The sequence below is a fragment of the Oryzias latipes genome, chromosome 4 (assembly GCF_053564925.1).
Source record: "Oryzias latipes strain Hd-rR chromosome 4, Olatipes_Hd-rR_3.1".
Taxonomy (NCBI): domain Eukaryota; kingdom Metazoa; phylum Chordata; class Actinopteri; order Beloniformes; family Adrianichthyidae; genus Oryzias; species Oryzias latipes.
In genome coordinates this window covers 8,726,822-8,739,299 of record NC_136240.1, presented here as the reverse complement: position 1 = coordinate 8,739,299, position 12,478 = coordinate 8,726,822, and the positions used below count along the sequence as shown (strand labels likewise).

The 12,478-nt window shown below is 46.2% G+C and overlaps 1 protein-coding gene across 1 annotated transcript in view; it reads right to left on the bottom strand.

Annotated features, from left to right (window-relative positions):
• Positions 1-11,786, bottom strand: part of chd1l (chromodomain helicase DNA binding protein 1-like) — a 30,752-nt gene extending 18,966 nt beyond the window's left edge. Inside the window, exons 1-12 of the mRNA XM_078945707.1 lie at positions 11,604-11,786; positions 11,378-11,490; positions 8,003-8,109; positions 7,811-7,922; positions 7,701-7,732; positions 6,679-6,760; positions 6,427-6,589; positions 6,148-6,303; positions 5,988-6,080; positions 5,816-5,912; positions 4,911-4,984; positions 3,374-3,484 (exon numbers count right to left, since the gene is read on the bottom strand). Of these exons, the coding sequence (XP_078801833.1) occupies positions 3,374-3,484; positions 4,911-4,984; positions 5,816-5,912; positions 5,988-6,080; positions 6,148-6,303; positions 6,427-6,589; positions 6,679-6,760; positions 7,701-7,732; positions 7,811-7,922; positions 8,003-8,109; positions 11,378-11,490; positions 11,604-11,697 (1,234 nt within the window). The 5' untranslated portion in view covers positions 11,698-11,786. The remainder of the gene's footprint in view (positions 1-3,373; positions 3,485-4,910; positions 4,985-5,815; positions 5,913-5,987; positions 6,081-6,147; positions 6,304-6,426; positions 6,590-6,678; positions 6,761-7,700; positions 7,733-7,810; positions 7,923-8,002; positions 8,110-11,377; positions 11,491-11,603) is intronic.
• Positions 11,787-12,478: the final 692 nt, after the last annotated feature.

The window sequence follows — 12,478 nt, the reverse complement described above, 5'->3', positions numbered from 1 at the left end:
AAAATGTCCACCTGTCGACATGTACACAAAACAGATAGTGTTCACACACGCATACTTATGCCTTAAAACCAACTAGTGTGAAACATTTCAGTCATTCAGTCATGCAAGCTATTAGTGCAAAGGTGAGCTAACACCAGTGCTCAGGTGAGGTTTTATGTTCTTCTAAAATGGATGGTGGAACGTGAAAAGAAGGAGGGAGAGTGCCCAGCCATCCCCACCCCAAGACCCCCACCGCAGCAGCAGCGGCAGCCGGAATCCCCCCAACGCCACACGGGAACCGGCAGGGAACAACCGCCGCCCGGGCGACCAAGCCCGCCACCCAGGCCAGGGCCAGCAGGGCCGCCGCAAGGCCCCCAGAGCCAGAGGCCAGGGAAGCACGGAGGGAAAGAGAGCGCCGCCCCAGCCCAACCAGGAGAGCAGCCCCCCCGCCGCGCCGGGAGAACCCAACGCAGAGCCCCACCGGAGAAGGACGCCCACAGCCCCAAACGAGCACCCCACCACCACCCAGGAGTTCCGGGCATCCCCCCGCCCCAACCCCAGGTACGAGCCAGGACCCCCCAAGGGAGACCCGCTCCGCACTCCAGGCAGCCATCCGCCCGGCCCACGGTTGGTCCAGGGAGGAGCGAGGCAGGGGGCCCGCCGCCCCCGCCCAGGAGGGGGGAACCCCGGGGAAAAAAAGAGGGCCCACAAGGGGTGTTATAAATATGGCCCGACCAGGCTCGGCCACAGTTGGAAATTTGGCGGGGCCCAGCACTCAGGAGCAAGGACCAGAACCCACCCCCCAGGGACCAGACACCCCCGGCTCAGATGTAATGTGAACTCCCCCACCGCGCGGAGAGAGCACCGCCGGGCCCAGGAAGCCGGCACCCCGGGGACACGGCCGCCGCTGCAAAGGGGCCCGCACCCCCCACCAGGGAAGAGGCAGGGGACAGATGGACCCAGGTCCCACCTTCCTTGCAAAATGTGTGTGCGTGTATGTGTGTTTGAGATGGTGTGTGTGTGCATGTGTGTGTGTTTATGTTGGGATGTATATATTGAGGGGGGAGGGGTGTGTGTACTAAGGGGGGTGCAGTTAAAATTGGCGAGTAGGGCACTAAGGGGACATCTCCTGATTACTCACAGTGATGTACCCTCACCCTCCACACCAAGGGGCCCTAAATGTCTAAGGTGCGGTTAAAATTGGCGGGTAGGGTGCTAGGAGGACATCCGCTGCTTGCTGGCAGTGATGTCCAAGCACCCCCCCTACCAAGGGCCCTACATGTCTAAGGTGCAAGTAAAACCGAAAGAGGGGGGGCCCACTCCATACGGCAACCATAGGAGGGGGGCCACTGCCTAGTAAACCCCCCCCCAAGGCTCATCGCAGGCTAAGCCCCCCACCCCCTCACCCTATTATGAGGTTATATGAGGAAGGGGGTAAGTTGGGGACAACTGATAGACTGTCCCCCGGTGGTCAAACAGCTGTCCCCTGCCCCCCCCCCAGCAAGGGGGCCAGGCCCACCAAGCCCAGGGGCCCCACCCCCGGAGGCGCCGACACCCCAGGCCCAGCACCACCCCCCCCACAAAGAGAGAGAGGAGCCAGAAAGCGCCGGCCCCCCCCGGAGCAAGCCCAGGCCCCCACCCCCAAACGCCGGCCTTAGAAGAGCTCTGGTCAGGCCTCGACGGGACCGAGGCAGCCAACCGGCCGGGGAAACCGCCGATGGCCTCAGCGGAGACCCCGACCCGTCAACCCCCCCTGCCCCGTACCAATAGTGGACCCCCCCCCTCCCCCAGAATGCCCCCCCACAGGTCAGGGCCGACAAGACCCCCCACCCCACCCCCCCCAAGACCCCGCAGCCGAAGCGGAGGACACCCAGAGCGACCGGGGGCCCCAAGAGGGTTGTCCCGTCCCGCCCCAGAGCCAGGGAAGGGCCGATCCCAGCCCCAGGCGTAGATGGGAAGCCCATCCAGCGCCGCTGGGCCCCCCCCCCCGAGCAGCGCCCCCCGCCAACCCCCCCCAGCACAGGCAAAGGGACCACCCCCCCAAGCCAGGCCAGACCACCACCCCACCCCCCCACCACGCACCCCCACACCCAAGCCCAAAGGACCACGCAGCGCCCCAGCCCGCCCCACCCAGGCGCCGGACCCGATCCCCCGACCAACGGAGCCCCCAACAACCCCCGCCAGGCACCGGAGGCCCCGACCCCCACCCCGGCCCACGGCAGAAGGGCAAGGAGCAGCGACGACCAGGCCCCCCCCACCCCCTAAGTCACGGAGTTAGCTATGGGAGACCAGAGAGACCGAATTCTTTCGAAGTTACTTGAACTTTGGGCTGACATTTTTTCCAAGCTGATATGATCAAGCAGCAGATTTCTGTGTTGACTTATATTTATATTTTTTTTGCTTTTCCAATTTATTAAAATAGTTTTTTTAGCAATGCAAAGAGTTATGAAAATGATAGAGCCTAATCCTCCTTCTACATCGATGGCACTCATGTCACCAAGCACACAAAGTGACGGTGAAGCTGTGATTGAAACCTTAAGCCAGACTGATAGATCGGCACATACCTGCCGCCAGAGAGCCTGGACAGGCGTGCAGAACCATAGTGCATGCATGTAATTGTCAGGTAGATTACTGTCACAGTGCTGACAAATGTCTGAGTTACTGAGACCCATCTTGAACATCCTCTGTCCAGTGTAGTAAATTCTGTGAAGAGTTTTGAAATGGATTAGCTGCAGATTTGGACTTTTTGTCATTTTAAAGGTGTTTAGACAAAGTTCTGACCAAAAACTTTCATCTGTGCTGATGCTCAAATCCGCATCCCATTTTGTTGTCGGAAGTGAAATATTGTTATCTAAATTGCATAAAAGTTTGTATATTTTGGAGAGAGTTTTATTCATTGAGAAATTGATCAGAGTGGTAACTACATCTGGTAGCTTTAAATCGTTGTCTCTGTATTTAAACTTTTTAGTAATAATTGATTTAAGTTGCTGATATTCCAAGAAGTTATATATTCCATGTTTGTCTTGAAGTTCCTGGGGAGTTATGAATCTTCTATCAATAATTATGTCACTTAATGCATTTTAAATGTCAAGCAAAGTCAATACATTATAACGGACTTGGGACTTTTTTGCTCATAATCAGATAGCTTTTCCCTTGAAGGCCATAGAAGATATAATATCTCTATTTTGAAAAAAATTGTGGACTTGGGCCCCTTTTGAACTAACGATTAATTTATGTTTGTGGTAGAAGTTGTTTTTCTACCCGCCAAATTGAAGTTTTGCGGGTGTTAATTTAAATAACTATACACAACCAGTAATTTTTTTCCAACTATTTCCTTTGTATCAAACCAAAATTAAAATTTAAAATCTGTAAAAAAAATTAAGAATCCAGTCACCTGCTTTAGTGCTGAGCAGAAACACAAAGATGTCTTTGGTGCTGAAGTTCTTCACTGACAGATTGCGCTCCTCTCCTCGGACAGATCCATCCAGACGCTCGTAGCTGTAACCTGAACATGAAAGCTCAGGTCGTCTATTCCGGTGTTTTTTAACCTTTTTCAGCCACGGCACACTTTATCCTTGACACCAGCATCCAAAAATAAAAAATGGAGAAACTCTATAGTCTGTATAGATGTGCAGTCCCTCTGCAATCTCACATGCATTTTTGAGATAATTGGGGCAGAAAAAGCTGGAAGTTGCAGCTGTTTGTTTTAAAAGTGTAATAAAAATTGAGTTAATTTTAAGTAATAATTTTCAACTACGGTAAATCATTAAATTTTACCCTGGTAATTGTTTTTTCCCTTCAGTTTATTAACATGCAATTTTATGTAACCTCACAAAAACCCAAATATATTATTTCTAAATAGTGATTTGATTTTTAAATATTTTTTTCAATGTTGGTGCAAAAGCATTGGAATTTTTGAACAATATGATCACAAAAAAAAGTTTACACAGAAAAACTAACATTATATTGATGTTTGATGGTGAAAGGGTAATTTCAGTGAAAGGGTAATTTCTCACGGCACACTTGACAACTTGATGGTCAAGTGTGCCGTGGGAAATCACCCTCATTAACTGATCTAAAAACATTTTCCATCTCCAGGATGTCAGCTCTTTGTTCATCCAAACAGGCCTGATTAAACACTGAGTAGTTAGGAATATGAAAGATCATGAAATACTTTTTTCTTTGTGTTTATCTGATTCTATTAAAAACAATTTAATAAGAATGACGGTACTGCGATTTAGCTGCAGCTAAAGCTGTTTTTGGAAAAGTCCCGCCCCTTTAACTGTCTCCACCAATCATTCTTAGAAGCTTAATCACACGTCATCAGTCTGACCAATCAGAAGTGGTTAAAGTCTTCACTTCCTTGTTCCAATTTAGCTCGTAAAGTCGCTCAGTTCCAACAAAAATACCAGCTAAAGCTCGTCTTTAGCGGTGCAGCTTTCCACAGAATCTGGTATCAGACCGTGGAACAAGTGAACAAAACAATGAAGCTCAGAGACGCGAGTCTGTCTGCCCTTTTGCGGCAGTTTTCACACTACATCTCCCATGATGCATTGGGTTAAAGTGACAGCACCTCAGCGTACAATGAGTCGTCCTTCTTAAACGTCTTGAAACAACAACGAACACACAAACAGTTTTACATTTTCTAACTTAACTTTCATTTCATCTTTTAGAAAAAACAGCAGCAACTCCCTGCTTTTTCTGCCACAATTATCACAAAAATGCACGTGAGATTGCGGGGGGGGGCTGTCGATCAATACAGACTATGCTTTTTTTTTATTTTTGGATGCTGGTGTGCTGCGGGATTTTTGTTAAGGTTAAAGTGTCCCGTGGCTCAGAAAAGGTTGAAAAACACTGGTCTATGGAAACCCTTCAGCAGCAGACGCCATGTTTTCATGATTCTTATTGTACAAGTAGTGGTTGTCACTCACCTCTGTACTCCATGTAGTCCTGAAGAATATCCAGCATCCTCGTCATCTGGGAGAACAGCAGGACCCTGTGGCCCCTTCAACACATGAATGACAGACATCAAAAACTGTTTTCAATAAAGTTCAACAAATACACAAAGATATTGATTTTAAAAACTCTGCACATGCCTAACCTTAAAACATTCTGTTTTTTTAAAGTAAAGGGTTCATACACCTTCACTGAGTAGGCAGGGGCAATGGCCCACCCCCCATCACCGTTTGATTTATTTTCAGTGTTGAACCTGTGTTGTTTTCTACTACATCATTTCTGCAGAGCAGCAGGGGTTCATTAAAAATTCATCCCCTGAGTTGAGGGTGGGACTCTTGGCTCCAAATTGCGCTCTGTTTAAAGTCTCCCACTAGCTTACAGCCCTTCACACCTCCAACATAACATTTGCGGTTCAACAAAAATGGTGATCAATATCAGAGCTATCCAGGCGTACATTTCAGATCCAGACGCCAGCTTTGACAAGTAAAAACAAAAATATAGATGGATCTATTTGCCTTCAAGTTGACACATCAGAATGGAGCGGAGCAGGGAGCTTGAGGCCCGCCCAGCGTGTTTACTGTGTCACAAATATGATCTTCATCAAATAGAATGAAAAATACCCAGAAATGCTATTTTAAGCGTAAGTCAACCAAGTTTTTGATTCCTTTTCTAACTTTTATTTCAGTGTTTCAATAAGGGAATCAGCTTGGACTACAGAGGTTTCAAAAGCATCCAGTATGCCTCTGACAGATCGCTCAACTAACACTTGTGGCCCCGCCCCTTATACTAGTGAGGTCATGTGACCCTTCAGCTTCTTTCTCATCTTTACTTGGAACTTGAGTGGCACTAGATGGTGTCAAACTACCATAAATGCACCAACCCTTTGTGGAGGTAAGCCAGCATGTTGTCCAGCAGGCAGAGCTTTCCACTGGCTTCAATGAGATGCTCGCCGATCTCAAAGGGTTCCGGTTCCACGCCTGGATGAGAGGTCGGGTATTAGAGCACATCTGTGGGGTGTAACGCACCGTCTGCTTTCCCCGAGCACAGCTCACCATCAAACAGGTACGGGTGGTCCACACACTTTCTCAAGTTCATCAGGATGTTCAACAGGCGGTTCTTGCTGCCTTGCTCATTTCCAAACGCATCTACAAGATTCATAAGGTTCATTTCTGCTCTCCTCTAAAATCCACTGCTCTGGAGCCCAATCCTCACCCAGATCCCTCATCAGAATGGCTTTGTAGTACTTCTTCTGCAGAGCAGACATGCCATGATAGACCACCAGCTCCGTCTTCTTTGGCAAATCCACGGCAACCTCAGACTTTATTCTGCGGAGCAGAAAAGGCTCCAGAACGCTCTGCAGCTCAGTGGCTTTGGACAGAAGAGAAATCCTTTCATTTTCATTGTTATTTCTAACAGAGAAGTTCCTCATCCTTTTTTAATATGCAGGAATTAGAGTGTCTAATCTAATTACTGTACTCTCATGGACTGTACCCAGAGCAGGTTGGCTTTGCACTCTGGAGTAGTAGTCGACGAAGCTGTCCACGTCGTTTGCTGCAAAGATGCTGGGCTGGATGAAGCTCAGGAGCGAGTAGAGCTCCTGCAGGCTGTTCTGGATGGGAGTCCCAGTCAGCAAGACCCGAAAATCCACCGAGAACTTTGTGAGAAGCACACCAACAGAGGGAGTGGTCAGAGTGATAGGAATAAGAAAACACAGGAGGAGCAAAAAGAGCGACAGCTCCGTACCTCTGACAGGGTTTGGTGCAACAGAGAGTTTGGATTTTTTAGTCTGTGAGCTTCATCCACCACAAGCACCTCCCACCTCCACCTGAGGAGAACAACAAAGATGAGAAACCCGTGGAGTTCGGATGCACTCTAGCAGTGTCATTTCTTTTTAAATTATAAAAAGTCAGATGAATATATTTGGTTTTTAAAGCAATTGTTGCCACTGCTTCTTAATTAAGAACATTTAATAAAAACATTTCTACACAATTTTAGGTTTTATATCACAATTAGGAATTAAATTTAAGTCAAAACATTCATGACAGCTGTCTGAGTGTGAAATCAATGGATTATTTTATAAGTCTTGTAGTTATCAAGCAGCAGCATGACTGATAGCAACTGTAAAGCACGGTGACAGTGCTGTGGTGGTGCGGGCCTGCACTCACTAACTTGATAATGAATGGTTCGTCTCAGAAAGTATTCTAGACCCCAAACAGTGTTGTTTTCTGTCAGACAGCTACACTCTGGCCAGAATGTGGTCATGAATAGGAAACTGATCCAAAGTATTTTGATCAAATGTCTGATAAAATAAAAGTGCGGTTTCATAAAAACCATGTCAAAGTCCTGACCTCAACTCTTCAGGCAGAAGAAATGTACATTAAGACCCAAATAAATTACAATGTTTTGACCAGGATTCCTTCAGTCAGATAAGTACATGTGGGTTAGCTTTCAGCTCCTTCCAGAGCAACAGAAACATTAGTTTTAGGTTTGAATGACTTAATGACTAATAATGCTCTGTTTGACATGTTTTGTATGGATGTAAAACTCTGTTGATTGACTTTTTTGTGTGCATCATTCTTGCTTTGATTGCTTGAAAAAAAACATTTCCAAAATCCAAAAATCTTCTTTTATTTGGTTTAACAGATGTGCAAAAGGAGGACTGATCATCAGCTGGTAGACGCTGCCTAATCTGCTGCTCGGGGCTGATCTGTGAGTCGGTTTAAACCTAGTACCAGATGTCTGATGTGATTCAGAACTTTCCTCACCTCCTCAGGAATGAAGCATCTTTGAGACACAGCTGGAAGAACCAAAAACCTGTAAACACTCAGAACAAACTTTATTCTGCGATGTCTTCATTTGGACTGAACAAACGGACCTCATACGTGGTGAGCAGAACCTGGAAGTCCTGTGAGCTTGCTTGCAGCTGCATCTCTGCACGTCTGTCCTTATCTCCTTGGTAACACAGCACAGTCAGAGAAGGAGCAAAGCTAGAGGATGGAGAGGAGGAGGAGACGACATGAACCTCCCAGGAAACGCATTCAAATCAGAACGAGTGATGGATCGGAACCTTTCCAGCTCTTTTCTCCAATTCTCCAGGACAGAGAGAGGACTCAGAACCATAAATGGACCTTTCTTCCCAAGAGCTCCAGACACATACACTAGGAGACCGATGGTCTGTAAAACAAAGTACCGTCAGGTTTACTTGAACTCCATGTCAGTGAGTGAAAAAAAAAACATCAACAGGAAGGGGCCACACAGATAGAAGTTTAGGACACGCCTGAATGAGTAAGGGTTCCAACCAATCAGGTCCTGAAACCACATCTGCAAGGCTTCACCTGCCTCACAGAAACACTGCAGTGAAGCCGCAAGAATCAAACGTACCTTTTTTCTATGAACCCTAGAAATTTCATTTCATTCATCAACCAAATTTGTCCGATTAGCTGAAGATGTTCTGCATCGTAACTGGGTTTAAATCCATTGACTGTTTAAGAGAACTGGATCAAGTAACCCTTGTGCTATCTTGTGGGGTCCAGATGACCCCACCCTTACATGGAGGCAACAGTCTAAGCAAAGATGCCCAGACTTCCCTCACCCCCGCCACTTCCTCCAGCTCTTCTGGGGGGACCCCGAGGCGTTCCCAGGGCAGCCAAGAGTCTCTTCAGCGTGTCCTGGGTTTTCCCCGGGGCCTCCGCCCAGTGGGACATGCCCGGAACACCTCTCCAGGAGGCATCCGGACTAGATGCCCGAGCCACCTCAACTGGCTCCTTTGGATGTGGAGGAGAAGCGGTTCTACTCCGAGCTCTCCGCGGGTGACCGAGCTTCTCACCCTATCTCTAAGGGAGCGCCCAGCCACCCTACGGAAGAAGCTAATTTCAGCCGCTTGTATTCAAGACCTCATTCTTTCTGTCATGACCCATAGCTCATGACCATAGGTGAGTATTGGAACGAAGATCGACCGGTAAATTGAGAGCTTTGCTTTTTGGCTCAGCTCTCTCTTCACCACAACAGACTAATACAGCGACAGCATAACTACGGAGGTCGCTCCGATCCGCCTGTCAATCTCACGCTCCGGTCTTCTCTCACTTCTGAACAAGACCCCCAGGTATTTCAACTCCTCCACCTGGGGCAGGGACACTCCACCCACCTAGAAATGGCAAACTAGTTTTCTCTGGTCGAGAACCATGGCCTCAGATTTAGCGGTGCTGACCCTCATCCCAGCTGCTTCTCGCTCGGCCGCAAAGCGCCCCAATGCACACTGGAGGTCCTGGCCTGATGAAGCCAACAGGACAGACCCCCTCTGGCCCCTGGCTGCACCTAGAAATTCTGTCCATAAAAACTATGAACAGAACTGGTGATAAAGGGCAGCCCTGCCAGAGTCCAAAATCCACCGGGAATAAGTCTGACTTACTGCTGGCTATGGGAACCAAGCTCTTACTCCGGTCATACAGAGACCGGACAGCCCTCAATAAGGCTCCTCGGACCCCATACTCCCAGAGCACCCTCCACAGAATACCACGGGGGACGCGGTGGAATGCCTTCTCCAAATCCACGAAACACATATGGACTGGATGAGCCAACTCCCACAATCCCTCCAGCACCCTAAAGAGGAGCTGGACTGTGACAACGAGGTCATCTCCAGTCTTTCCTGTTACACGAGTTACTGGAGCTCCAGCATTTTGCTTCCATACAAAAGCTGAGCAGCTCAAGTCTTATGGCACCCATAGAGTCACTACCTGATGAAAACACTAATCAGTCTTTCTACTGCCATTAGAGAATATCATAGATCAGAAACATCCAGATAGAGTGCGGCAAAAGACCAAACTGCTTCCCTGAAAGATCAACGGTACCTTTGCTTTTCATTGCACCAACAACCTGCTGTCTGAGGTTAACATCCACCTCCCAGGGATTGACCTGTTTTTTCTAGCACACATGATATTTACTCCATTCATACAAAACCACAGATCTGACACAGAACATCTTTCCATTTGAAATGCCTCTGGAATTTTGTGGCTTAATTTTCCTCCAGCAAATCTGAACTGGTTAGCGCTCTCGTCTCACATAGCAAGAAGGCTCAAAGGTTCAAATCCCAGCTGGGTCATTCTGTGAAGGGTGTGCATCTTCTCTCCATGCATTCGTGAGTTTTCTCCAGATATTCCGGTTCCTCCCACAGTCTTGACAGCATTCCTCATAGGTTAATGAGTATCTCTAAACCATCCTGAGTGTACATGTGCATGTGGCCGTGCAACAGACTGGCGACCTGTCCCAGGGTGCCAGTGTTAGTCATAGAAGCTGGGTTGACTCCAAAAGAAGGATTCAGTATGTCCAGTGGATGAATGAATGAATGAATGAATGAATGAATGAATGAATGAATGAATGAATGAAGGGATGGATGGATGGATGGATCTCCAAAGCTACATTCTCACCAGCATCTCCAACGCATGTTCCAGTGACTATTTCCAATGAAAAGTCTATGCAAACGCACAGGAACGTGCATTCCGGGCTCCCGGCTTTTAAACTAACATTTTTAAGACCTTTTTTTTGGGCACTACATACAACAGCAGCCATTGAACGCACATTAAAGGTTAAGTCAGGTCAACCATTGATCATAGAGGAGACATTTCTATGACACCAAGTCTTTCATTAATCAAAATAATGCTGTGAAGAAAAAGCCTGGAGCAAGAGTCACAACATTTATCCCGCTTCAACAATTCACACCAAGCCTCTTCAAACTGTGGGTGGCAAACATGTGCTATAAAACAGTAGAAAAAGAAGAAGTCCCCCCCTGCTGGTAAAGTGTGAACATATGGGCATGCAAGAGCCTGCATTTAGCATGTTCTTGAAGGCGTGTCACATGCCCGGTGTGAACATAGCAGGGTCCTCTGGCTCATGCTGCTGTGGTCATTTCTTCTTGCTGTAATGACCTGAAGTCACTCCTCAGACTGAAGCTTCTCTGCTCCTCATTCTCACTTTGAAACTCTGATAATAAGTTCCATCAGCTCTATAAAAACCAGAGATGTCCACCATGATCTATACTCCCACTTCTGCCGGTAAAGTCACATGTACCTCAACAACATTGAGAGGTCTGAAAAGAGTCTTTCAACCACATTCCACTGCGCTCTGGACTTCAAAAATATTCCCCAGCTTCCCCCAGGAAGAATGGAAAAAGAACAGCACGTTGACCTCACTTCTCCATCTTTGCTGACTGGATTTGAAGCTGCCGTTGTAGTGATGTAGACAGAGCAAAAGGTAGAACTTTAAGTGAAGAATTCTCTAACAAAAACACTCAAACTAAACAGATCTCAGACTGAAAACAAAATAATAATAAAGTGCTATTGGTGATGGATCAACATTGATTTTTTTTTCAAGTAAATGTTGCCTTAATGTGTATTATTGATATGTGATATTTAAACTAAACAAGGATAAACAGACGGATCACACGAACCTGGCAGGTTTTACCCAAACCCATCTCATCTCCCAGGATGCATCCCTGCTGGTTCTGCAGGTTCTGGATCAGCCACTGGACCCCGTCCAGCTGATATCCTCTGAGCTGGATCCCTAAAAGGGGGAAGCGGACAGTTTTTTAATAGACCACCAAAAAGAGCTATTTCGATCAAAAATCCCTTTTGATGACTAAAAATAAACTCGAAAACTACAACAACCGTGCTCACCTCGCAGCCCCCATTTCTGCAGATCATCCTGAACAACAGAGGCTTTCTTTTTTCCCACGAAGCTGCTTAGGATTTCTTCCAAAAACTTCGACATGTTCCGGACAGAGAACCGCTCTCACTGTTATTGACTGGATTCCACTTCCGTGTTGGATCACGTGACCAACCAAGAGTTCACGCGCGCTTTTCCCAGGCAAAGTTTTTGTTTATAAATATAATTATTATAAATAACGCTGAGCCTCTCTCTTTTTATATTTTATTTATATATCTTCTTTATATATATATATATATATATATATATAAAATCAAAAGTAATTTCCAAAAATCAAAATTAAATGTTGAAAAATGAAACCATAAAATACGGGCAATATTATTTTTCAATTTTTTTAACACTGAATTTTCATTTTTGTCAATTACTTTTGTTTTCCAAAATTTTTTTTATGTAAGTAGAAACGGTAGGTACTGTTATTTTTGGAAATTCATTTTTTTTTATAAAACGTTTTATTTTTAATTGTTTTTATATTATTGAAATGTTTTTTTTTTTTTTTTTTTTATTATATTTGCTTTTTTACCTGTCGTTGTGATCTTTATTACGTTTTTCCTTTGGGTGATTTGTTGGTGTGATTTGCACTTCAGGGCCACCGTACAGCAACGTCCTGGAGCTAAACAAAATAAAATAAATAAATTCTGTTAAAGAGTTCCAAACCTCTAATATTTAAAATGGAATCTAAAGTCAAGTTTCAAGTCCGTATGTGAGACTGAAGTATAAGTCTTAACTGAGTTTCAGGTCTAGCAGTCTGTCATCCAGAGAGAGTGCAGCATCATGAAGCCCATCTGTGAAAAAATTGGGACTGTGTCCGGATTCCTTTTCTACTCTC